The 24,390-nt window shown below is 40.6% G+C and overlaps 1 protein-coding gene and 7 non-coding genes across 9 annotated transcripts in view; 4 read left to right on the top strand and 4 right to left on the bottom strand.

Moving 5' to 3' along the window:
* Positions 1–303: 303 nt before the first annotated feature.
* Trnae-cuc (transfer RNA glutamic acid (anticodon CUC)) lies at positions 304–375 on the bottom strand. The gene has a single exon. It is a non-coding gene; the product is annotated as a tRNA-Glu (tRNA).
* A 563-nt stretch (positions 376–938) lies between these two features.
* Positions 939–1,010, bottom strand: Trnae-cuc (transfer RNA glutamic acid (anticodon CUC)). The gene has a single exon. It is a non-coding gene; the product is annotated as a tRNA-Glu (tRNA).
* Positions 1,011–2,111: 1,101 nt separating this feature from the next.
* Positions 2,112–2,183, bottom strand: Trnae-cuc (transfer RNA glutamic acid (anticodon CUC)). Its single transcript has one exon. It is a non-coding gene; the product is annotated as a tRNA-Glu (tRNA).
* A 699-nt stretch (positions 2,184–2,882) lies between these two features.
* On the top strand, positions 2,883–2,954 carry Trnae-cuc (transfer RNA glutamic acid (anticodon CUC)). The gene has a single exon. It is a non-coding gene; the product is annotated as a tRNA-Glu (tRNA).
* A 580-nt stretch (positions 2,955–3,534) lies between these two features.
* Trnae-cuc (transfer RNA glutamic acid (anticodon CUC)) lies at positions 3,535–3,606 on the top strand. Its single transcript has one exon. It is a non-coding gene; the product is annotated as a tRNA-Glu (tRNA).
* Positions 3,607–4,909: 1,303 nt separating this feature from the next.
* Trnae-cuc (transfer RNA glutamic acid (anticodon CUC)) lies at positions 4,910–4,981 on the top strand. Its single transcript has one exon. It is a non-coding gene; the product is annotated as a tRNA-Glu (tRNA).
* Positions 4,982–5,560: 579 nt separating this feature from the next.
* On the top strand, positions 5,561–5,632 carry Trnae-cuc (transfer RNA glutamic acid (anticodon CUC)). The gene has a single exon. It is a non-coding gene; the product is annotated as a tRNA-Glu (tRNA).
* Positions 5,633–7,461: 1,829 nt separating this feature from the next.
* Positions 7,462–24,390, bottom strand: part of LOC138961734 (epithelial splicing regulatory protein 1-like) — an 84,047-nt gene continuing 67,118 nt past the window's right edge. Inside the window, exons 8-13 of one of the 2 annotated variants that reach the window (XM_070333410.1) lie at positions 23,544–23,638; positions 19,144–19,359; positions 18,277–18,531; positions 17,643–17,979; positions 16,689–16,993; positions 7,462–15,136 (exon numbers count right to left, since the gene is read on the bottom strand). In XM_070333410.1, the coding sequence (XP_070189511.1) occupies positions 14,978–15,136; positions 16,689–16,993; positions 17,643–17,979; positions 18,277–18,531; positions 19,144–19,359; positions 23,544–23,638 (1,367 nt within the window). In that variant the 3' untranslated portion in view covers positions 7,462–14,977. The remainder of the gene's footprint in view (positions 15,137–16,688; positions 16,994–17,642; positions 17,980–18,276; positions 18,532–19,143; positions 19,360–23,543; positions 23,639–24,390) is intronic. The other variant, XM_070333416.1, reaches the window with a different exon arrangement.

Consider the following 24,390-nt stretch of genomic DNA (forward strand, 5'->3'; position numbering starts at 1 on the left):
GGAAGGATGCCATTGAAGAATATGAGTAAATAAGACTAGTGTCAAGAACGTTACACACACACTCAAAGTCACTTGTGTTCAAATGGCCGATCATAGGCCCAATGGGTTTTTTCTCAGAGAAAACGAAATTCAAAAAACAAGGGCACTACCAACCAAAACAAATTTTCTTGCGTAAAAAACTAACTGTGGGGGAAGGGAGCTTCAAAGGTTTAAACAAAAACAAATAAACATTTTAACACACATGTTATTCCAAAAAAATAAACTGTGGGGGGAAGTTACCTTCAAAGGTTTAAAAACAAAACTTTCCCAAGCGGGGAATCGAACCCCGGCCGTCGCGGTGAGAGCGCGAAATCCTAACCACTAGACCACTTGGGAAGCTGTGAAGCATCGTGAAAGTAAAGTTCAGTAATGACCCGTTCGATTTCGGTGGCGAGTAAGGTATGGGCTTTACTAAGGATTACAATCCTGCTTGGCCAGAAAGTCAAAAAGTAGACAGTAATACCGAACAGGAAGCTGGGTATACAATCCGATGTGACACGGATTTGTGTACGAAAACCGACGATACACATCAACACGTTGTCTTCACTGAGGCGCTGGCTGAGAAGTCCTGTCCAGTCTTTATTTGTATGAAAATTTGAAAATCCCTTAGCTTGTACCGGAAGGATGCCAATGAAGAATATGATTAAATAAGTGTCGAGAACGTTACACACACACTCAAATTCACTTGTGTTCAAATGGCCGATCATAGGCCCAATGTTTTTTTTCTCAGAGAAAACGAAATTCAAAAAGCAAGGGCACTACTAACCAGAAAAGTAGAAAAGTAACTGTGGGGGGGAAGGGAGGTTCAAAGGCTAAAAGAACAAAACCCCATTCTAAAACACATATTCTTCAGTAGAAAATTCATTTTGGGGAAATAGAACTGAAAGAAAAATATTACTTTCCCAAGCGGGGAATCGAACCCCGGCCGTCGCGGTGAGAGCGCGAAATCCTAACCACTAGACCACTTGGGAAGCTGTGAAGCAACGTGAAAGTAAAGTTCAGTAATCACCCGTTCGATTTCGGTTTATTTGTTTGTTTGTTTATTTGTTGCTTAACGTCCAGCCGACTACGCAGAGCCATATCAGGACGAGGAAGGGGGGGTTGAAGGGGGCCACTTGTCAAGCGATTCCTGTTTACAAATGCACTAACCCATTACTTGTGTCCCAGCAGGCTTTAGTAAAACTAAATTAATACCTACTGGAAGATTACCAGTTTCCAGTATGTTAAAATAGGCTTAACCTATCTACTGCTGGACTTACATCAGAACACTAACAGATTAAACTATACATGAATCGCGAGACAAGCGGCAAGAGAAGAGATTTTTGGAAAAAATACAGGTGAATGAGCAAGAAGGCAGAAAAAAGAAAAGAATTCATGAAGAAAAAGAGAGCATGACAGGAAAGAGGAACCAAAAATCTACCTAACAGCAAACTAGAAAGCTCCTGCGGTTCCAAAAACAGGAGGGGCCTTTAATTTCATAACCGCAGTGCCCCACTGCGGGATTCGATTTCGGTGGCGTGTCAGGTATGGGAGTTACTGAGGAGTACAATCCTGCTTGGCCAGAAAGTCAAATAGTAGACAGTAATACTGAATAGGAAGCTGGGTATACAATCCGATGTGACACGGATTTGTGTCCGAAAACCGACGATACGCATCAACACGTTGTCTTCACAGAGGCACTGGCGACAGACTGAGAAGAAGCCCTGTGCAGTCTTTATTTGTAAAATTAATGTGATGATCCTTTGGCTTGGGTCGGAAGGATGCCAAAAATTAATATGATTCATTAAGTGTCGAGAACGTTACACACACACACACACACACACACTCAAATTCATTTGTGTTCAGATGGCCGATCATAGGCCAAAAATTTTTTTCTCAGAGAAAACGAAATCAGTTTAAAAAGCAAGGGCACTACCAGCCAAAACATATTTTCTTGCGTAGAAAACTAAGTGTGGAGCTTTAAAGGTTTAAAAACAGAGAAAAAAACCACACATTCAAACACGCATGTTCTTCCGCAGAAAATAACTTGTGGGGAAAGGAACTTAAAGGTTAGAAAGACAAAAAAACTGACTTTCCCAAGCGGGGAATCGAACCCCGGCCGTCGCGATGAGAGCGCGAAATCCTAACCACTAGACCACTTGGGAAGCTGTGAAGCACGGTAAAAGTAAAGTTCAGTAATGACCTGTTCGATGTGGGTAGCGTGTTAGGTATGGGCTTTACTAAGGATTACAATCCTGCTTGGCCAGGAAGTCAAATGGGAGGCAGTTATATCGAATAGCACTTACCGCTATAGGTGTTTGAATTTTATGGCTGTGTTGGTTTAAGCGTGTTTTATTCAATTTCTCATACACACGTTTCAAACAATAACAACATTAAGAACGTTAACAAGCAGATTGCTTATGGACACGTTCTTGAAATGATAATCAATACACATTCCGATAGCAAAACATGGCGAACAAGTGATAGCTTCAACACTTATCTTGATAATCTTTCATGAAGCAATGTGAAAGTAAAGTTCAGTAATGACCCGTTCGATTTCGGTGGCGTGTCAGGTACGGGCTTTACTAATGGGCAGAATATACCTGCGCAGTTTCAGCGGCACAGACGACGCACGGCCTATTATTTATGCCGCGATAGGGATTATGACGAGTACTTGGCCTGTTTTCGTTGCATGAAAAGAAAGTCAAATAGTAGACAGTAATTCCGAACAGGTAGCTGTGAGGTCGAACAAAGAGCTAGAGACTGCTCAGGTATATTCTGCCCATTAGTAAAGCTCGTACCTGACACGCCACCGAAATCGAACGGGTGATTACTGAACTTTACTTTCACGTTGCTTCATAGCTTCCCAAGTGGTCTAGTGGTTAGGATTTCGCGCTCTCACCGCGACGGCCGGGGTTCGATTCACCGCTTGGGAAAGTCATTTTTTTTCTTTCAGTTCTATTTTCCCAAAATGAATTTTCTTCTGAAGAATAATTTATGTGTTTTAGAATGGGTTTTTGTTTTTTTAGCCTTTGAACCTCCCTTCCCCCACAGTTACTTTTCTACGCAAGAAAATGGGTTTTGGTTGGTAGTGCCTTTGCTTTTTGACTTTCGTTTTCTCTGAGAAAAAAAAAAGTAGGGACTATAATCGCCCACCTGAACACAAGGGACTTCGAGTGTGTGTGTAAAATTCTCCACACTTATTGACTCATATTCTACATTGGCATCCTTCCGGCCCAAGCCAACGGATTATCAAATTTATTTTACAAATAAAGACTGGACAGGGCTTCTTCTCCGTCTGTCACCAGCGCCTCAGTGAAGACAACGTGTTGATGTGTTTCGTCTGGTTTCCCCACACAAATCCGTGTCACATCGGATTGTAACCCAGCTTCCTGTTCGGTATTACTGTCTACTATTTGACTTTCTGACCAAGCAGGATTGTAAAGCCCATACCTGACACGCCACCGAAATCGAACGGGTCATTACTGAACTTTACTTTCACGTTGCCTCACAGCTTCCCAAGTGGTCTAGTGGTTAGGATTTCGCGCTCTCACCGCGACGGCCGGGGTTCGATTCCCCGTTTGGAATCTTATTTTCGTTTTTAAACCTTTGAAGTTAACTTACCCCACAGTTTATTTTTGACGGAAGAACACGTGTGTTTGAATGCGTGTTTTTTTTTCTCCGTGTTTAAACCTTTGAAGCTCCTGTGACAGTTTGTTTTTTACGCAAGAAAATGTGTTTTGGTTGGTAGTGCACTTGAATTTTGAATTTCGTTTTCTTTGAGAAAAAAACATTGGGCCTATGATCGGCCATCTGAACACAAGTAAATTTGAGTGTGTGTGTAACACTCTCGATTGACTAAATGTAATAATTTCGCTTTACGTGACTTGTCTTTCTGGGTTTGTTTGTTTGTTGTTTGCTGAAGAAGAATTCGCTGAAGCTTATAGAGTCTGCGGCAGAAGTAGGCTTGCAACAATGTTCAATATACACTTTTTACCCGCTATATATGCTATGTTGCGGCGTAGACTAGCTCAACTTGTCAACCGGGAGTATACTTTGGGAGTCAATCACAACTACCGTGACCTAGACCCGTACCACCGGTATACAGCTCTCTGGATGCGATCAAACCTAGAACCACAAGATCAGTGTTAGATGCCAAAGAAGAATATGATGAAATAAGTGTCACTGAACTGAGAATGTTATACACACACACACACACGAATTCTGTTGTGCTCAGGTGGCCGACCACCGCGACGGCCTGGGTTCGATTCCCCGCTTGGGAAAGTCTTTTTTTTTTCCTTCTAATCTTTAAGTTCTCTTTCCCTAAAAATTATTTTCTACCGAAGAATATGTGTGCTTGAATGTTTGTTTGTTTGTTTGTTTTTTAGCCTCTGAAGCTCCCTTCACCCACAGTTTGTTTTCTACGCAAGAAAATGTGTTTTGGTTGGTAGTGCCCCTGTTTTTTTAATGTCGTTTTCTCTGAGAACAAAGCGGGGAATCGAACCCCGGCCGTCGCGGTGAGAGCGCGAAATCCTAACCACTAGACCACTTGGGAAGCTGTGGTACCTCGGTGAAAGTAAAGTTCAGAAATGGGGTCAGCCAAAAATGCCCGGCCGCAGACCATTTAGTAGTCACACCTAAATTGACTGTTGGTACATATACAGTCTCTTTGTTCGACCCCCCACTACTGAATAGCCTGTTTATATCCAGACAAATATCAACACAGCCATATACTTCAAACACCTATAGTGAATGCTGTTCGATAAAGCTGCCTCCTAATTGACTTCCTGGCCAAGCAGGATTATAATCCTCATAAAGCCCATTCATAACACGCCACCGAAATCGAACGGGTCATAATAACTCAACTGTGTTCTCACCGTGCCTCACAGCTTCCCAAGTGGTCTAGTGGTTAGGATTTCGCGCTCTCATCGCGACGGCCGGGGTTCGATTCCCCGCTTGGGAAAGTCAGTTTTTTTGTCTTTCAGTTCTATTTCCCCAAAATGAATGTTCTACTGAAGAATATGTGTCTTAGAATGGGGTTTTGTTTAAACCTTTGAAGCTCCCTTCCCCCACAGTTAGTTTTCTACGCAAGAAAATGGGTTTTGGTTGGTAGTGCCCTTGCTTTTTGACTTTCGTTTTCTCTGAGAAAAAAAAAGTAGGGACTACAATCGCCCACCTGAACACAAGTGACTTCGAGTGTGTACGTGTAAAATTCTCGACACTTATTTTACTCATATTCTTCATTGGCATCCTTCCGGTCCAAGCCAACGGATCATCAAATTTATTTTACAAATAAAGACTGGACAGGGCTTCTTCTCAGTCTGTCACATGCAGCGCCTCAGTGAAGACAACGTGTTGATGTGTTTCGTCGGTTTTTGTACACAAATCCGTGTCACATCGGATTGTATACCCAGCTTCCTGTTCGGTATTACTGTCTGCTATTTGACTTTCTGGCCAAGCATGATTGTAATCCTCAGTAAAGCCCATACATCGAAATCGAACGGGTCATTACTGAACTTTACTTTCACGATGCTTCACAGCTTCCCAAGTGGTCTAGTGGTTAGGATTTCGCGCTCTCACCGCGACGGCCGGGGTTCGATTCCCCGCTTGGGAGATTTTTATTTTTATTTTTTTAAAATCATTTAAATTCCCTTCCCTAACAATTTGATTCTAGTCTTGATACCAAAACGCCATTTTTTTGTTGGTAAAGCCCTTGATTATTTAGTTGAACGTTAGGTGCTGTCTAACTTCTTCTTAACTGACTTTCTTCTTTCTCTTTCTGTCATCTTTTTTTTTTTACATTTTATGTTTTTAGTTGGGTTTTTTATGTGCTGATAAAAGACATAACGTCGAAACCGGTCCTTGTTATCTTGTTGTTCGTCTTCTCACCTGCAGTCTCTTGGTCCTAGTCAAACGAAAAAACCAGATTGGATCCATGATCGGCCACCTGGACACCAGTGAATTCGTGCGTGTGTGTAACATTCTCAAAACTTATTTAATCATATTCTTCATTGGCATCCTTTCGGCTTAAGCCAAAGGATCTTCAAATTCATGTTATAAATAAAGAAGGACAGGACTTTATTTCAGTCTGTCGCCAGCGCCTCAGAGAAGACAACGTGTTGACTTTTTTTTCATAACTCATAACTCATAACATTTATTGATCCAACAAAGGAAATTAAATTGGTCATCAGCACATATAGGTCATTAATTAATAATTATAAAAGAATAGGTTTTCCTACACAAATCAATGTTAAAACGGATTTTATACCCAGCTTTCTGTCTCTCACACCGTGACTAAGATTTGAATAGGGGGACGAACAAACATGTATAAAACAGACATTCCTCCTCAATCAAAAAATATTTCACAGAAAGGACAGACGAGGATAGGAACACGAGACGCGGACAGAAGACCGAACAATTTTCCTCCACCAACAGACGTAAGTGTGTACGTGCGTGTGAGTGTGTGTGTGAGAGTGTGAGTGTGTGTGTGTGTGTGTGTGTCCGTGTCACTGTGTGAATGTAAATGTGTGTTTGCGTGTATGTGTGTGTGTGCGTTCTTGTGAGCGTGTGTGTGTGTGTGTGGGTGTACACGGCGCTCTCGCGCGTGTTTGCGTACGCGCTTGTCTTTCAGTGTATGACATTTGTGTGTGTATGTGCGTGCGTGCGTGCGTGCGTGTGTGTGTGCTCTCGATAATGCGCGTGGTGTGACGCCGCTTGTGTTTGTTCCAAAAGACAGCAGCCCGTGGTGAGTGACTGGATGCTTACTTTATTATTGCAATAAGTTAAAAGGACAATACTTACACATCGAAATACACACAAAATATATCTTCTCTGAAAATAAACAACGATATGCATGTTCGGATCATCTGGGAACTATAGGATGACCAGATTTAGGCAAGACTGCAATCTCAACACAGCTAATGCAGCCAGTGTTGCTGAAAGTTGATAATGGCAAAAACACTAATTCACACAGAGGGAGACAGAGAGAGAGAGAGAGAGAGAGAGAGAGAGAGAGAGAGAGAGAGAGAGAGAGAGAGAGAGACAGAGAGACAGAGAGAGAGCAAGAGTGGGAGAGAGAGACAGAGAGAGTGAGAGAGAGAGAAGAGAGAGAGAGAGAAAGAGAGAGAGAGAGAAAGAGAGAGAGAGAGACAGAGAGAGAGAGAGACAGAGAGAGTGAGAGAGAGAGAGTGAGAGAGAGAGAGAGAGTAGAGAGAGTAGAGAGAGAGAGTAGAGAGAGTAGAGAGAGTAGAGAGAGAGAGAGAGAGATCTCAGAGAGGGGTGGGGGGGATAGATTGTAACAAATAAGTGTAAAGCAAAATACCTCTCAAAAGTAAGCAAATTAAGGCTGGAATTACTTTCACAGATACGAGCATTAAATAATGTGTCCCCTCCTTATCGAATCAAACGTTCAACGTAATTGTTTCTGTGAAAACTCGCACGACGTCCCGAATATATCTGTTTATTCCTGAGAAAAAAATCTGTTGTGGAAAAAATAAAAATTTCATTTCAATTTGTTCCTGCTGTTCTTGCTTTTATGTAAGCTACCGTTTGGGCCATCTCTGGAAATATATTTGGTTGGCACCCCCTTTTAATAAATAGTAGGGTCACAGCAAGTTTTGCTGTCTACTTTTTTTTTTTATCTAAGCTATGATTCAGTGGGATCTATTCTTTATCATTTGGATGCGTCGTTCTTTCGGACTGTCTTGGCATGGACGTAGTAATTAAATTACCACCCAATTTCGGCTTTTTATTTTTATTTGACTGTGAAGTGAACAGAAAAATGACATCTCCCCTCATCGCCAGTCTCCATGCAGTCCCCACTTTCTTGTACCCCCTCCTCTCTAGATAGTTACAAAAGAGAAGCAGAGAAGCATTGACAGATATAGCTGAGGTCTGAATTGTGAGGGAAACGTACTGGTGTATTCTCTGAAAAGTGGTTTGACACAACCATGAAGCGAAAATATCTTTCTGGGAAGAGGGTAACCCAGAACACAATTGAGGGTTCCATAGGTAGCTTACTTTGGGAATCAGGGCCGGACCAAGTTCGTTTGAGGGGGGGGTTCCAACCGAAGGCAGGGGTCCAAAGTCCACATTTTTTTTTCTCTGAGAGGTACATTGGATGGCCAGGGGGGAGGGGGGGTTCCGGAACCCCAGGAACCCCCCCCCCCCCAGATCCGGCCCTGGGAATGTAACCGTGCAAGAAAAAGACAAACAAAAATAGAAAATAGAATATGATGATTTACAACATATAACACTTGACTAGTTGGCTGTGGCACATTCCGTAAGGGTTGTTTTCATTGCATCTAGATATTTCTTTTGAGATATATTGTAGGACAATCTGGCAGATTGTTTTAGTATACCCTTGGGATTGCCGTTTTGTGCTCTATGTCCTTTCTTGATTAAAAATAAATAAATAAATAAATAGCGTAATACAAAGACGTGAGACTTTTGTCGCGTAAATAGGAATATATCAGAGAAAAGTATCAATCCTTAAATCTTACTCAGACAAGTAAACAAAATATACGAAAAATTTCGCATAAAAATGAGACAAAAACTGTACAAATCGCAAATCACGCGATAACGCAGCATATGGCATTTTGAAACAAGAAAGACTGACAACATGGTATAGGCTATACTGAGATAGGTCAGTAACACAAATTTCCAAAGTGATCACCTTGTCTACTCACTCAGTAAGTACCGACTGCGAATAAAAGCCTCCGGGTGTGTACATAAATACATAATGCCATATAGAACGGCCTTGCTGTTTTTCTTTCACTCAAGGCTACAAATGTACAAGTTTGTCTCACGGAGACTAAACTGAGACAATGCGGAAACAATCTCAAACGTTCATCTGGGAAGAAAACTGTGCCTGGCAGTGCAAAGTAGCTTTCGGAATAATTAGTCAAACCAAAACCCAACACGCTATTAGATTTAAACAGATAAGAAAAAGAAGAAGAAGAAGAAAAAAGAAGAAATTAGATGCACTAGACACTGAATATCAAGGACCCCTCAACCCTGTGGAGTATTGTTTTTGTGTGTGCAGGGACAAAGAATAAGAAAACCAAAAGCCAGGAAAAAAGAACACTGCTGATTAAATTTGCTTTGTTTTTAATATGCGGCTATCACCAAGGCCCCTGCACCACTAAATATTTTGCGAAAGAATCATTGTGCAGGCCAGACCCCTTCCCGCTACAGACACTACGAGGGGCACCCCTTCTTTTCAAGTCAGAGGACCAAAGACTGATGTATTGAGGGAACAAGCAAGTCTTTTAATGCCTTGAATCTTTTACTTTTTTTTCGACATTTGTCTACTTGTATGGTCAATAACGCATAGATATGACCATCACCCTGAGCACCGAATTAGCAGTTATCTACCCAGACAACAAAGATCTGAAGAAGAAAAGAAAAATCAAGCAAAAAAAAAAATTGGAAAAAAATGTATATGGCCAAAAAAAAAGAAGAAATAAGTGCAGACCATGTTCTAGTTAGTACTACCAACCCTGTGTGTGCTTATTTTTTTATAATTTGTTTTTTAGGTTTGCTTCCCTGGTTTTTAATATATACTCGGTTAAAACACCAAAGCAGGTTAGCCACCATAAACGCTCAGAAAGACGAAGGTGAAACAGCTCAGCCCATGTGATGGGAGTTCAGTATGGAATCCTGTCTTTGCCACAATTTGACGATGAAATCTTTTGTTGGCACAATGTTGCCATTTTTTGCTTTGTTTTAGTTCATAAACTCACTTGGCAACTGTTTTCTGTCATTTTTGGTCAATACAAATATTTACTTCGGTTCTAATGACATGCAGACAGGATTCCATTTACTCATGAATAAAAAACACTATAAAAAAAAACCACTGCGACGAACACTAAACATAACACAGGTATGTCGAAACACAACATTATATGTTTTCGTCCCTCGTGTGTAGTGACAAGATGAGGGAGAAAAAGCTTGCCATAGATTTGCATGAAAACGGGAAATACAATGGGAATGGGTTTGTGGATGTTAGAAGTGAGGAAGCACAATTTATTTTAATTGGTGGTGGGGGGGGGGGGGATGGTTGGGAAGGAAGGTAGTGGATGTTAAGTGGAGGGGGGGGAGCAATAGCAAAGCAACAAACTGTTGTGTAATGCCGAAAACAGACGAAAATACCGAGTTGTGATCCGACCAGTGCAAGACACAAACACAGAGTGAGCAAAACAGACAAGTGCAGTAGACTACACCGTTGGCCCCAAAACGTTGGCGTGGGTATCCCAGGAAAAGTGGGAAATGAGGGAAAAAAGGAAAACGTCGTCACAGAAACACACCGCCACCCAAAATACAATCCCATATCCAAGCACCACCACCAGACAGCACAAGTGTGTAGGAGATTTTTATTTCTTGATTATGCAGCATGGCTACTTTACAATGAAACAAAGCAAGTCGGGCACAGATAGAACATTCCTGTCTTCAGATCAATCGTTCCGATCAACAGATCAAATATATTTCATATTTCCATTGGAAGATCAATCCCTTCGCTCAATACTGTAGCAAGCCTCAAAGCTAAAAATACATAAAGAAACAAACTAATCTAAAACATCATTTCACATCACTGTGCATCTTGAAGAAAAGCATTTGACAAGTCGGCTGTTGTTACCGTTTTCCTTAAAAAGGGTAAAATTCATCTCTCTGAAAATACATTTCTCTGACAATTCATTGAAGCCCAGAATGCTTTGATGTTTTTGTACAATTGCGTTGATAAAATGCAGAAAGTCAAACTTAATTTGAGGGAAATGCTTCAAGAAAAAAAAGATTTACTTGAAACCTAGCCACTCATCAAAAGACTTGATAGTCTCCAAGATTTTGACATGGTGATAAAAAAGACATACAGATGGTAAAATTGAATTTCGCTAAAAACTTGTTTTCCATTATAAATTCAAAGCAACTCAAATAATGAGAATGAACTACTTTTAAAGAGTACAATTCTTCGAGAAAAAGGACACACACAGCAAAATACAACACAGCACCAGACAATTCTGGACACTCAGCAAAATCTTGAAATATACTCTACTTTTATGTACATATAAGATATGTTAATACACCTATACATGAGGACTGATCACATGCAGAAATATAGGCGATTTTTAACAATTTGTCTTTCTTTTTGTCAAAGAAGTCAATGCTTGAAGAAAAAGAAACAAGAATAAAAAGACAAATATACAAAAACAGTGACTAATAGAATTGTTAAGGCACTATCAAAATACTACATTCATACGTACATATCTGATTCAACATTGACAAACAGAAACTTACTAGAGGGGAAAGGACAACTTCCAATAAATTGCTTTGTATTGCACAGGCTGCGTATTTTTTTTCTAGCTGTATCACTCACAAATTCTGGTACCAGGTAACTGTACTTTCTTGAAAACGTCAGTTGACATATTACTCAGCATTCTTCCTAGTGCTTATCTTTGAAGTTAAGCATGAATCCCGTTCACAGAAGCAGTGAAACGCATAACTAACAACTAAACATATGTGCTTTAAACTGAGAAAACACAACATACAACAAATGGTCATCGACCATCAACAAAATGAACACAGTTTGTATAATGTTGAAAAAGAAAAATCATCCAAAAATGTAATAAAATCTTTTGACATGAGTGGCTCTAACCACATATTTAAGATTTCAAAACTTGCTTGTGAAGTTTATCAATTGTCTGATTTGGAAGACTGCACGAGGAAGACAATGCAATAATCTACTGGGAAGTGGTGTTAAAGCAGCAAACCATTCACATGTTGGTTTTAAAAACACATCATACTGGACATCCGAATCCTGGCTTCTGGTAAAAGAGAATGCTTGTCAAGTAAAACGAGGTACATAAAACTTTGTTTGAATTCAACAGTAGCAGCCAAGTAGTGTTTTAGGAAACAGCAGTGTTAGGATTAACACATTTTTCTCCTTCAATCTAAAAGTTCAAAAGGTTTTAGAGTGGACTTTAAAGTAATATTTAAATAATATGTCTACGACTAAAAATATCCAGTATAGTTTCAATTCTGCAACAAATGATTAAAATACGCACAAAAGAGGTAAGCTTGCAGACAACTAAAAAAAAAATGAATTCAAAAATGGTACAGATCGTTTCTTCTTGTCTTTGACTTGAAAGACTCAATCAGTTGGTTCTCTTTCTGCTCCAGCTATAAAGCCTTCATGGCTCTTGCTTGATGACTGTCTTAAAATATGTATCTATGCAGCATGACAAACACACTGAACTCATAACTGTAATGGCGCAAAGAACTCACTTAAAACAGTGTAGTGTATATTTTGTACCCTGCGAAGTTGACTAGATTGAAGAAAGCGTCTTACTGTACACACATAATTTAAGCCATCTGCTGACGCTTTTGTTGCTTGTTTTACTCAATATTGCTTTGTTTTTTATGAGACATATCGCAAGTGAACATAAATTAAAACAGAATGTAATAATGTGCTAAATACGAGTGATGTAACAGTTATCTGAGGCACATGGTAATAGCAAATATAATTATAGGGATATCAAATGTGCTATGCAGTTTCAAAATATTTATATTTATGTCAGAAAAAATATTTATCTACATCATGTCTATGTACAAAACGTATTATCTACTGCTCCTATACAATGGAGGGTTAATCTACTGTCATAAATAATCATTATTGCTTGCATACACAATCTCAGCTGCAATAAAAGCTAAAACTCAGAAGAAAAAAATTCATCCAGGAATGGTGCACAAGTATTGCATTTTGTGATATGAAACAATGGAATGTTAAGAATAATGTGAATGTGGTTTTCGTCTAAAAACGTGTATGTGATAAAATCTACTACGTGGCTATTATATACAACAACATTGTTAATAAACACCTATGTGTAGTTCGGCAATTTGCGTTTTTTGCAAAATCAATTAAGGTAAAAATTCATTCAGCAAATTGGAATGTGTAACGAGTAACATTCAGTAAGGAAGACTTGATAAAAAGGCACACTCACAAAAATGATGCGTTTGCATCTTACAGTCGTGATGCGCACATGTGTGTGTGTGTGTGGGTGGGTGTGTGTGTGCATCGTGTGTGCATTAACGTATGTTTCTTCTGTGTGTTGCAATCACTTAGTTTTCAGAAAATCAATCAATCATGTCATTTGTGTATGTACAACTCAGCAGCGTCAGTAAGAATGTATATGTAAAAAAAGACAGCACAAAGGAAACACTGAATAAAACATGTAAACAACAAAAGTACTTCATCATCTGCTGAGAACAGTAAAACTTTAGATCCTAAAAAAATTCAGATCAGCACATTACAGCAAGGCCATTTGAGCTTCTCGTGACAAAGAAAAAAGATGCATTGAGAAAAAAATTCAATGCTAAGTCATGGCTGCTATGTGGTCACAACTCATTTTCTGACTGCAGGGGGAATTTTACCTCACAACAAATTACGGCTGAAAATTTGCACATCCTTACTAGGCACCAGGTGAACCATCTAGATCCGGGCACAAAGCGCACAACTCACAAATATACGGAACAGATTTGTTGGCTGAGGTACAGAAAGCGGTTAACGATATGTTTCCTTTGGATACACTGGGAAAAAAATATTCAGTTAAATTTTCACTCAGATTGGAGCAGGTCAGAATGTTATTTTAAAATTACAAATTTAATGGCACGTGGATATTGATAAACTGTTGATGATTATAAATGATAACCCCCAAGTTGCATGGGAAGGATTGTATCGTTTTGACGACAGTAAATGTGACCCTCCACCACGAAATGAGTCGCATGTCACCTCGCGCGGTTCTGCGCTAGGCTTGATATAAGTCCGGAGAGTGTATGGTAACAGCGTGAGGGTCACCTTAGTCACAGGCTTATAACTCAAACAGTTTTCGCTCTTTTCTAAAACGGGTTTCACCACTGGATAGAGCATAAAAAACTCTTTATGAAAATGTAAAAATATGAAAATCATGCAAAGGTGACATGCGACTCATTTCGTGGTGGAGGGTCACAAATGTGCTTCTGTGTTTATGTTGATTAGACACAACAGTACTTAATCTTGATAAGACACGAGAAGATAAATCTGAATTCCACTGGAAGACACAGACGTGAGCCATCAATGAAAAGGCCCCTGTCATAAGGAAGGCTGCATAAACTGAATGTATATAACATATAAATTCAATGTGTGATAAATATTCGATAAATGGAAGTATAATAAGTCTGTACAAAACAGTGGCCGCTTAAAACACAATCACACAATAAAAAGAGTAATGCAATCTGTCGCCATACAGGCCTGAAAAGAAGTACACTATATATATTATATATCTATATGTATAGGATATGTTTAAATGACGCTGTCATGCTAGGCACGAGTAGCCTTTCGCAATGCTCTCATACATATGGTAAAATCAATCACGTTGAAATAGGCGATACGACAAATATTGCATTGGAAGACTTGCGATAACTGCCATCGTAAACAAACTTTATTTTAAAATGAGTGTATTTAGAGCGCTGACGCACAGATATAAAGTACTGAACAGAGACTGACCAGATGGCACTCTATAAATAGAAAATGCAACGTCAATGTCTGCAGGTGAAGATAACGCTGAAGTCATCCTAAAGGTAACTGTTCATACTTCAAAACTTGGATGCGTAATTGACTTTTACCCTTCAAGCCGAACATGCCATCTACCCCATTTGCGTATTTTTTCAGACTTCCAATATTTAATGCGTATTTCATCAACACATTTTTAACAAATGCCAAGTGGCTTACCCCGAGTTTCAACTTACATATTTTTATATTTACATACAAAAAATCTATTAATTAAATCATGACTATAATTTCACGCACAGTGAAAAACATTTAAAAAAATCCAGCATCATATGAAAATGTGGAGACTTCAGCATTAACAAGCATAAGACAAATTCAATTCAGCTTGACTGGCGAGGGTAATTGCCCTTTGTGGAGCACTCACGCCATGAAAAGCTCGATAAACCGGTTTCCAAGATGGCGGCGGTTGCGTTCAACGATTGCACGCTCAGCCTCCGTTCTAGTACCAAAGGTGACAACGGCATCCCCGTTTGGTTTCCCTTCTGCATTAGTCTGCAGCGCCACACATTCTGTGCTCACCTGCAAATCAGAAGAAAACATTATTTCATTGTAGATGCAATAAAAGTTTTACACCAGAAAAGTTCACTAAAGTAAAACTTTCTGAGGTTTTTCAGGCCTTGTTTTTATAAATGTGTCTAATTTGAAGTAGTATTAGTCCTAAAACATTTGATATTCATCACGAACACTTGAAGTCTTTTCTTACAAGGTTCTTTCAGTTAAACTATTCAACACATGATGGAAACAAAATTGACATTACAAAAGCAAAGATAACGACCTTAGCATATTATTACCTGTTCTTGCTTTCACTGATCGCATAAGTTTGAGTTTTTCTGGAAAACTTTTATTAGGTTTCTTTTATTTGCTTGAAAGGGAACACAAGAAACTCTTTTCAATGGAAATGGTTAACAATTTGGATGCACACTGTTCAAAAGTAGCAAGCAAACTCAAAAAAATGTTCCTATAATTTAAATTGAAAACAAAACACCTTTACTGATATAATTTAAGCTGTACTAACAATTGAATACTATCAAGATAGAGGAAGACTTCAAAACAAATTATGGTACTTAATTACAAAATAAACAAAATCACAACAAAAAGAGAAGGGATGGAAAGGGAAACAAAGGGGGGTTAACGGAAACAAAAAAACAAACAAGGATATTGAAACAAATCAGGAGAACAAAACAAAAAAGGAGAGTAACACAACCGAGAGCCAAGCCATTTAACGTTAGACCAGACCAAACGCAGTCCAACCTCCAAAATTATTTACATAAACAGTCGTTCTATAATTTTTGTATAAATGATTCTTCCACTAGTATAATATGGTAATTCATGTATACTGTTCGTATTCCTACTTCCGTATACTACACTGGTCTGAAATTAACACCACCAAAAGTACTGTTACTGGTGTACGCTAGTTTTTGGTGATAGCAAATGTATCATCTGTATGCATCCTGAGAAAGCCAATTTTGCTAAGCTAAACATGCTAGTTCTGACAATGCCGATCTATTGTCTTATGGTAAGCTGCGAGGGCTGTGTCCAATTTCAATGAAAGTGTAATTTTTGTTATCTCTGTTCTGAGTTTGCCTCTCTCTGTTGATGATACAGTCGAATCATTCTATAACAACTTCCCAAGGGACTAACCAAAAGTGGTCGTGATAGACAGGTGACCGCTATGGAAAGGTGAATTATCTAGAAGAAAAACTCGTCTGGGATCCTTGGGAGTGGTCATTTTAGGCAGGTGGTCATTTTTAAGAGGTTGGTTTAAAGGGCAGGTTCGACTTTACTTTGATTTCAATACATTTAAAGAATAAGGCTGGCGTTAACACTTTTAGAGGTAAGCCGTAGGGGTAAGTTGCAACTTAACAAAACGGAAACAAAGCTTTCAAAATGAACACAAAGTCAAACTCAAACGACAGACTCCAAACCCCAAAAGCCAGGGGGAAGGTTCGAGAGGAGAGAGGCAGGCACTCTGCAGGAAGTCCACAAAGCCCCCAAACAAAACGACAGCAGCTTCCTCTCCCATGCGCGCAGGAGCCTCGATAATATCCATGCGCCCTAACTTCCGGCCTACCTCAGGGAAGCCCTGGAAATAGTTCACTACGTCTGTGACGGTAACGTTATAAGGCAGGCCTCGCATTATGATGGAACAAGGGCCGGGGTGGGTGAAGAGAGTCTGAGGGGAGACGGGTGGGCTCGGGTACCAGTAGAGCATGGGCGGGTAGAAAGCCGGCCGCTGGGGCATGGGTGTGACGGCAGGCGGGTAGCCGGCAGCCTGCGGGATGCCTTGCGGGATGCCTTGCGGGATCTGCGTCACCTGCATGGTGCCCATGTGAGGCTGGGGTGAGTGCGACGTCAGCTGAATGGTCGGCGCTGTCACTGGAGGAGAGAGTCACAAACAAGCACTTAGCCATTTTTCAAAACATTTTTAGAATGGACTTTAGGTTTAGTCTCAAAAACCCTGAAGGGGCACCTGAGACAGTGCACAAATATTACATCATGAAAAAGGTATAGGGAATGTAGTAATCACAAATTTAGCTCCTAGACGACGGAAACTACTGACAACACATAACCCAGAACTGTCCTTCTGCAGTGCATTCCCAACACATAACCCAGAACTGTCCTTCTGCAGTGCATTCCCGAGCTACATGTGCAAGAAATGCTCTATGTGCGAGACTGATTGAGTTTTGAATGTTTCAGACCCAGAACCTTGTAAGCTTTATACATTTTTATCACCTTCCTTTTCAGTCATCAAAAGTTAAACCTGAGCTTACTCTTCACCCCCAAACGGACTATGACTGTCTAAATGACGGGGATAATACAGCAAAACAAGTAACAGCCCATTTGTGCCAAACTTTGGTGTACATTGTAGTCGCAGCCAACGAATCAAATCAAATTAAATCAAATTAATTTTATTATCTCAAATCTGAGAAATTACATTGGTGACGCATAAGCATGAAGACAAACGGAACACGACAACATTAAAATAAATGTACTAACTAATACGATTCTTCTCAGAAGAACTTACTCATGCCACTGGGTGAGAGAAGCTGAGGTCTCTGCTGCAGAGTCATAGGCATGGCGGCCATTGACGCCACAGGCATTGAAGCCATGGAAGCCATAGACAGGGACGGCATGGAAGCAATCTGTGGCATCATGCTGCCCAGCCCCGGCGTCAGAGGCGGCAGACTGCTGCACACAGCGTTGGTCAGCACCAGACTCATGTCGTCTCCAGAGCACTGGATGATCTCGATGGTGCGCTTCTTGTTGCCGAAGATCATGGGACGGCGGTTGCGGTTGAGCACGGTGACCAGCGCTGCGTCCTCAGAGTCCAGCTGGATGAAGGCTTCCCCTGACGGTTCTCCCTGAAATCACACAGCGCCGACTGTGGTAAGTGTCTTGCAGAGTTTTTGCTCTCTTTTTGATGTTGACGATTAGTCAGTTAATGAAGACCTGTTCATATTTGCATGCTGTTTTGTATTTAAAATACCCAAGAATTGGTATTTAATTTTATATTGATCCACTTCATAAATGGAACAGCAATTGAAAATGTCAGAGCAAAAGAGCCCCTCGGCACCAACAAAAAATGTTTTCTTCTTGGTGCTAAGTGGCTCTCTGCCCTGTAATTATGGAACTTACTGCTGAGCTGAAACACGACCTACCTGAGCTGTGAAGACCATATGAACTCCTTGGTACTGGATGAACTGAGCGAACTCGCCCAAGAAGGTCAGGATGTCGGTCACCTGAGCTCCCGGGGGCAGGTTGCGCATGCGTATACAGTCCCTGCGCGCACCCGCCGTGATGAAGTTCTGGGGCATGATGGGCAGGGCGCCTGTGGGCAGCTGGGTAATAAGGGCCTGAGTCAGCTGACCTTCCGGTTGCTCGGGGTTCCGTGGGTCCATGCTGCGGTTCAAAACCTGCCATGCACACAAATCAGTCAACCGTTTAGCATAGACTTGTTGAATGTACATGTTTTGGTTCAAACCCTGCCATGCACCTAAGTCAGTCAACTGTTTAGCATAGACTTGTTGAATGTACATGCTTTGGTTCAAACCCTGCCATGCACCTAAGTCAGTCAACTGTTTAGCATAGACTTGTTGAATGTACATCGTAACATGCTTTGGTTCAAACCCTGCCATGCACCTAAGTCAGTCAACTGTTTAGCATAGACTTGTTGAATGTACATGCTTTGGTTCAAACCCTGCCATGCACCTAAGTCAGTCAACTGTTTAGTATAGACTTGTTGAATGTACATGCTTTGGTTCAAAACCTGCCATGCACCTAAGTCAGTCAACTGTTTAGCATAGACTTGTCGAATCATTGAGCATTTAGTTGACCACAGAGATCAGCACACCATAACATCTACCCCTATCCCTTCTTCCCACGCCCTCCCCTGTGCACAGCCCGTCACAGAAATCGAGCAGTGTTTTCAAAAATCATGGACAGAATCAAAACGACACAACATATCCTCAGGTAGTAAATCAAAACAGAACAGAAAAAGGGGGGAAAAGGAACCAAAATATACAAACCTGTTGGACCTCAGCTGTGGTGCTCTTGAAGAGCTCAATGTATCGGGTGCCCATGGTCTCTCGGTGTTTCTTCAGCGCCTTGAGAGACTCCTCCTCGCTGCAGAACAGCACGAATGCATCACCTGTAGACCTCCCGTCTGGGTAGTGTACGAAGAGGATGCCTTCCTCGCCATCCAGGACCTCGCAGCCGTTGGGATCACGTTGAAAGAACTCCAACTGGGGTGGAAAAAACGGGGTGCAGGAGTGTACATAGGGGTGAAACTGGTCAGAGTTTACGAGGGTTGAAACCTGACACATGAGGAAAATTCCACAGCTTCTTTTGAAAAGAAGGCACGCGGTAGGCAGGAGGAGTACGATCGATAAACTGCAAAAGGATTTAACACAAAACCTGCAAAAGGGTTAGATAAGAGAGAAACAAAATGCAGTGAAAACTTGGAACTCCCTCAGAGGAGATAGGTCAGCTTGTTCATCAATGCCCAGGAGGTACAGGTGGGATCAGCCAACATGTCTTCTATTTGTGATCTGTCTCTTTTTGCATCTGCAGGAGCACCCTGAAATCGATCTAACATCCGCACGCGCAGTGTTCTCCAAAAAAGGCATGAAAATGTCAACCCAGGCATGGATACTGGCTCCTGCTGACGTCTGTGAAGACAGTACACGCTGAGGGGGGAAAGGGATGGATGAATGAACGTGTGCGGCCTGTCAATAACAACTTGCTTACCACTTACTGATCATTCCAGGGATGGTACACGTACCAGCCACGCCCGTTTTCTGCATTCTTCCCTACTGAGTGAACCAAGTCATGTTTCCTGTCTCTCTTGGCACGGATATTTGATGTTATAATTCAAATTCGAGTTTTGCCAGGAGATTTATGGTCACTACAGCGACACAGGTGTTTTTTTTAAGAAGGACAAAGGCTTTACACATGGAACTACATATATACAATCAACAAAACTCCATTGACTGAAGAACAAACACAGGCAATACACCCCCATGAACTCTTTTGCATTCGAACTAAGATCCCCAATCCTGAAGATATTTTACAAAGGCTATTATCGTTTTCAACCAGCATATATATTATTCTATATTCTAGTTGCTGGATTTTTTTTCTCTCATTCGTTTGGAGTGGAAAAAGGTTTTGTTTTCCAAATCTGATTTGTCGCTGATTAGAAAAACAAGAAAGAAAAACATAACACGAATAAAACACCAAACAGAAACACAATATATTTCAAAATAGGTCAAAGCTGGAAATGTTAATGGTCTGCTCAGAATGAAAACGCTAAGCTAACTCCCGACATCTCAGCCTCAGATATGCCAGTCTAAAAAAACACTCACTTATTACTCTCTTGACTTTACTCCCACCCCCCTCTCAAAGCCGAAAGAATATATGACTGAAGCCTCCAATCACAAAGTTGACTAAACTCGTTGCCACTAATTGCACCCGATACTTAAGCGACATATGTCCCGATGCTGAAACAAAAACAAAAACTATACACAAGTTTGTTAATGTAGGCGACCCATTAACAATAAATGAAAAAGAAATAATCACAAAAATAAGGGCATTGCACCCACACCCACACCCCTAGTGTAGTACGCCTCTCACGTGTGGAAGAGTACATACCCACAATCCCTTCTTCCCTTCTCCAACCAAGCCTTCTCCATTTCCTCCGCCCTTTTTTTTCTCCAGGCTGTATGCTTGGTAACCAAGACGGTACGAAAAGTAAGCGACATTACAAATATTTGGCAAACATAAATCCCCGATCCCTTGGCATGCGACTGTCACCAACAGTAACTACGGTTTGTCCCTTTTCCGCCGTTCGTTTCTCCTCAGCCCTCGAAAATAAAAAAATAAATACCTCTGGCCATTTTTAATAATAATAATAATAATAATAATAATAATAACGATTACTTATATAGCGCGTAAACCTCGTGGTGACGAGCCCAGAGCGCTTTACACTTACATAATCATAATACAAACAAGGAAAGAGAACTAAATCCGAATAAATTCAAACATGGTCACACACACCCACACACGCACGCACACACACGCACATTTTTGGTCCTAACAGCAAAACACCTTGGTTAGACTAACGAATTAGACTACCGCTTGTGCGAGGCTCTGCTTCTTCCTGTGGCGTGTTGAATGGTTACAGGATCAGTTTTTTTTTAATCCCCCACTTTTTTTGTTGCTAAACCGAGATGATCTGATACGTGATGCGCTATATGGCTCTGGCAGCCCCCGAGTGTGTTGCCTACAACAATGGCTCTATACAAACCCACAACCGTTTTTCAGTTTAAAAAAACACAGCAAAGCTAACCCGATAGGACAGTTCGCTAGAAGATTCTACGCCATTCTAGGTCAGATTCGAAACGGGAAAGAAAAAATAGAAGAAGAAAAAAAATACTGGCAGAAGCCCACGAATAATAATGATAACAGTGCAATTAATTAGCTGAAGGAAAAAGGATAGTCCGAGCATGGCACTCTCCAAGGAAAATTGTGAGTTAAAAGGGGGGCATTGTTGAAATATGTCAGGTATCCACAGCAACCAATGTCTGGCCATACAAGACACACAGCCAGCTCCAGAAGTCAAGAACTCAAACCACAAGCGTGTGGCTCTGGAGTGACGTTTTATTAATGAGGATAAAAGATACACAAAAGAACTAGTCAGGTGTACCAGGCTGCCAAAGAATTAATAAATGCGTGTGAATCGATATGTGTTGGGTATAAAAAGTAGTACTGCTGTACATAACGCTAGTCAGGCTAAAAGTGTAGACGGTTCCTTTTTCCAAAAATAGCTAGCACCTCTCCCGCACCGCCAAATAGCCTGCAACGTGATTGGATAGAAATAAAACCACGAAGAACCCGGATGCGCTCAAACACAAGTACACCATACGCCACCTGTTTTTAAAGATATAGTTCCCAATTTCTCTTCGAGCTCAATGGGCTTCAGAACACAAGGAATCTGCGGGTATCTCGCCATTTATCAAATATACAAACTCTTTGAATAAAACAGACTTAACAGAATTTTGTTTTCAGAACAGCTCCTTAAAAACCAAAAGTTTAGAATGAGATTTTCAGACCCAAAAAGGCTGTCTTTTTTTTAATTTACAAAGATCATACAGATTAAACGGAACATTTCAATTTTTGCGTGAAAAAACCCACGGTATACAAATAAATGACAAATGGCGAGAAGTAGGCAGGGATTACGACAAAGGAAGCGCCATTAAAACCCTTTCAGAGAAATTGACATGGATCCCGAACCGGACACTCACCTTTCACGTGACGTACATCTGCGCAAATTAATGCGCAGAGCGTCTGCTGCAAGAACTGAAAAGGACAGCACATGACTAAGAGGTGGCTGTCGCGGGGCCTGTTTTCTGATGGCTTTACAACACATGACCTCCTTCAGCCTAAATAATTTACAAGAATAGTCTAGTCCCGTCACGGAAGGCTTACAGTATAAGACAGGCATTCCCCGTTTTGGCTTATAAAAAAAGAAAAAAAAATCCTACAATTTCCATATATATGGCGGAAAGCTTCAACTATAAGACAGGTTCCCGGATCTTAAAACAAGACACAAAGTGAAATAAGCCTACGATTTCCGATGTATTTCTTTTATGGTGAAAAAGGAGATTGACACAGAGGGAACCTCTTACCCTGACCTAAAACCTATTATAAAAAAAAAGAGCCATACGATGTATGTTCACTCCAGTGCCTGTGTCGATAACTGTTTGGGAACGTGGTCATTCCGCCCTAGGAACAATTTATTTATTTTATTTACGAGAATTTATATCGCGCACATATCTCACCACACGAGGCGACTCAAGGCGCATGTTACCTATTAATGCCGTGTGAGATGGAATTTTTTACACAATATATCACGCATTCACATCGGCCAGCAAACCTCAAGCCTATTAGGGCGAGCATTCACCTTTCACGGCCTTTATTCCAAGTCACACGGGTATTTGCTGGACATTTTTATCTATGCCTATACAATTTTGCCAGGAAAGACCCTTTTGTCAATCGTGGGATCTTTAACGTGCACACCCCAATGTAGTGTACACGAAGAACAATAACACAGTATTCATGTTTCTAAAGCTTGTCGATTCACTTCCAATTCACCCACTCATAATTTCTCCTTCTATTTGAGACATCTGCCCTTTTATATGAATGTTCAGATTTCTTTCAGATTTCCTTGAAAAGAAATACCTTTGAAATGTATTTCATATCGAAAGAAATGCTCAGGTACCAAAACATTCATGACAAGCATATATCCCCGATGTTATAAATGTAGTCATCTGATTACAGTGATTTACAAAAAAATGATGATAATTATGATTAGAGATGCCATGATCTGTCGGCAACTTTTGGTGACAGAGTCAAAGGGTAGACAACTCACCACTTGAGCTGTGGTGGCAGTGAAGGGGAGACCACGCATCCGGATAATGGTCTGTCCACCACGTGACAGGAAAGCTTGCGCTTCCGTGTTACTTCCTGTGAACGAAAATATGATCGTTTCATATTATTATTATTATTTCCTTATGCTTGTTGAGAATTTAGATTTAGATTAGCATGACAAAGAAAGAAAGAAAGAAAGAAAGAAAGAAAGAAAGAAAGAAAGAAAGAAAGAAAGAAAGAAAGAAAGAAAGAAAGAAAGAAAGAAAGAAAGAAAATCCATCAACCAACAAAGCAACCAAACAACCAAACAACCTTAAATTCAACAGATATAACATAAAGTGTGTAACCGAGTGCCGAAACACTACGATCACCTCGGGAAGCGAAGTGCAATCAAACAGGATTGAAAATGTTAGGGCTAATTTCCTAGCCCTATAAAAACTGTTATGCAAACCCGAAGGTTTCCATGAACATACAGACAATCGGAAACCACCAGACCCCATCACAAACAGAACTCTACAAACCACAGGTGTTGACTTTAAAGGCCAACAACCCGGGTGCAGAGTCCGTTGTGAAAGGAGCGGTAGCCTCCCCTGTCACAAGTGCAAGAAAGCGCTAGAAAGATAAACTACTAAAGTAAGTGAGAGCTATATGGAACCAGTCTTCTGGTATCTGATAAAAAGCATTGAAATGAACACTCTATCCTTTAAACAAAGAAGTAAGCTCACATGTTCCTCATTCTCTAAGGCACTCCAACTAACATTAACATACACAGAAAAACGAAAGAACCGACTTTAACTCTTGACAGGACATAGTCCTTAGAACACACCCACAACCAATTTGTACCTGAC

This window comes from Littorina saxatilis, linkage group LG1 (assembly GCF_037325665.1).
Source record: "Littorina saxatilis isolate snail1 linkage group LG1, US_GU_Lsax_2.0, whole genome shotgun sequence".
NCBI classification, from domain to species: Eukaryota; Metazoa; Mollusca; class Gastropoda; order Littorinimorpha; family Littorinidae; genus Littorina; species Littorina saxatilis.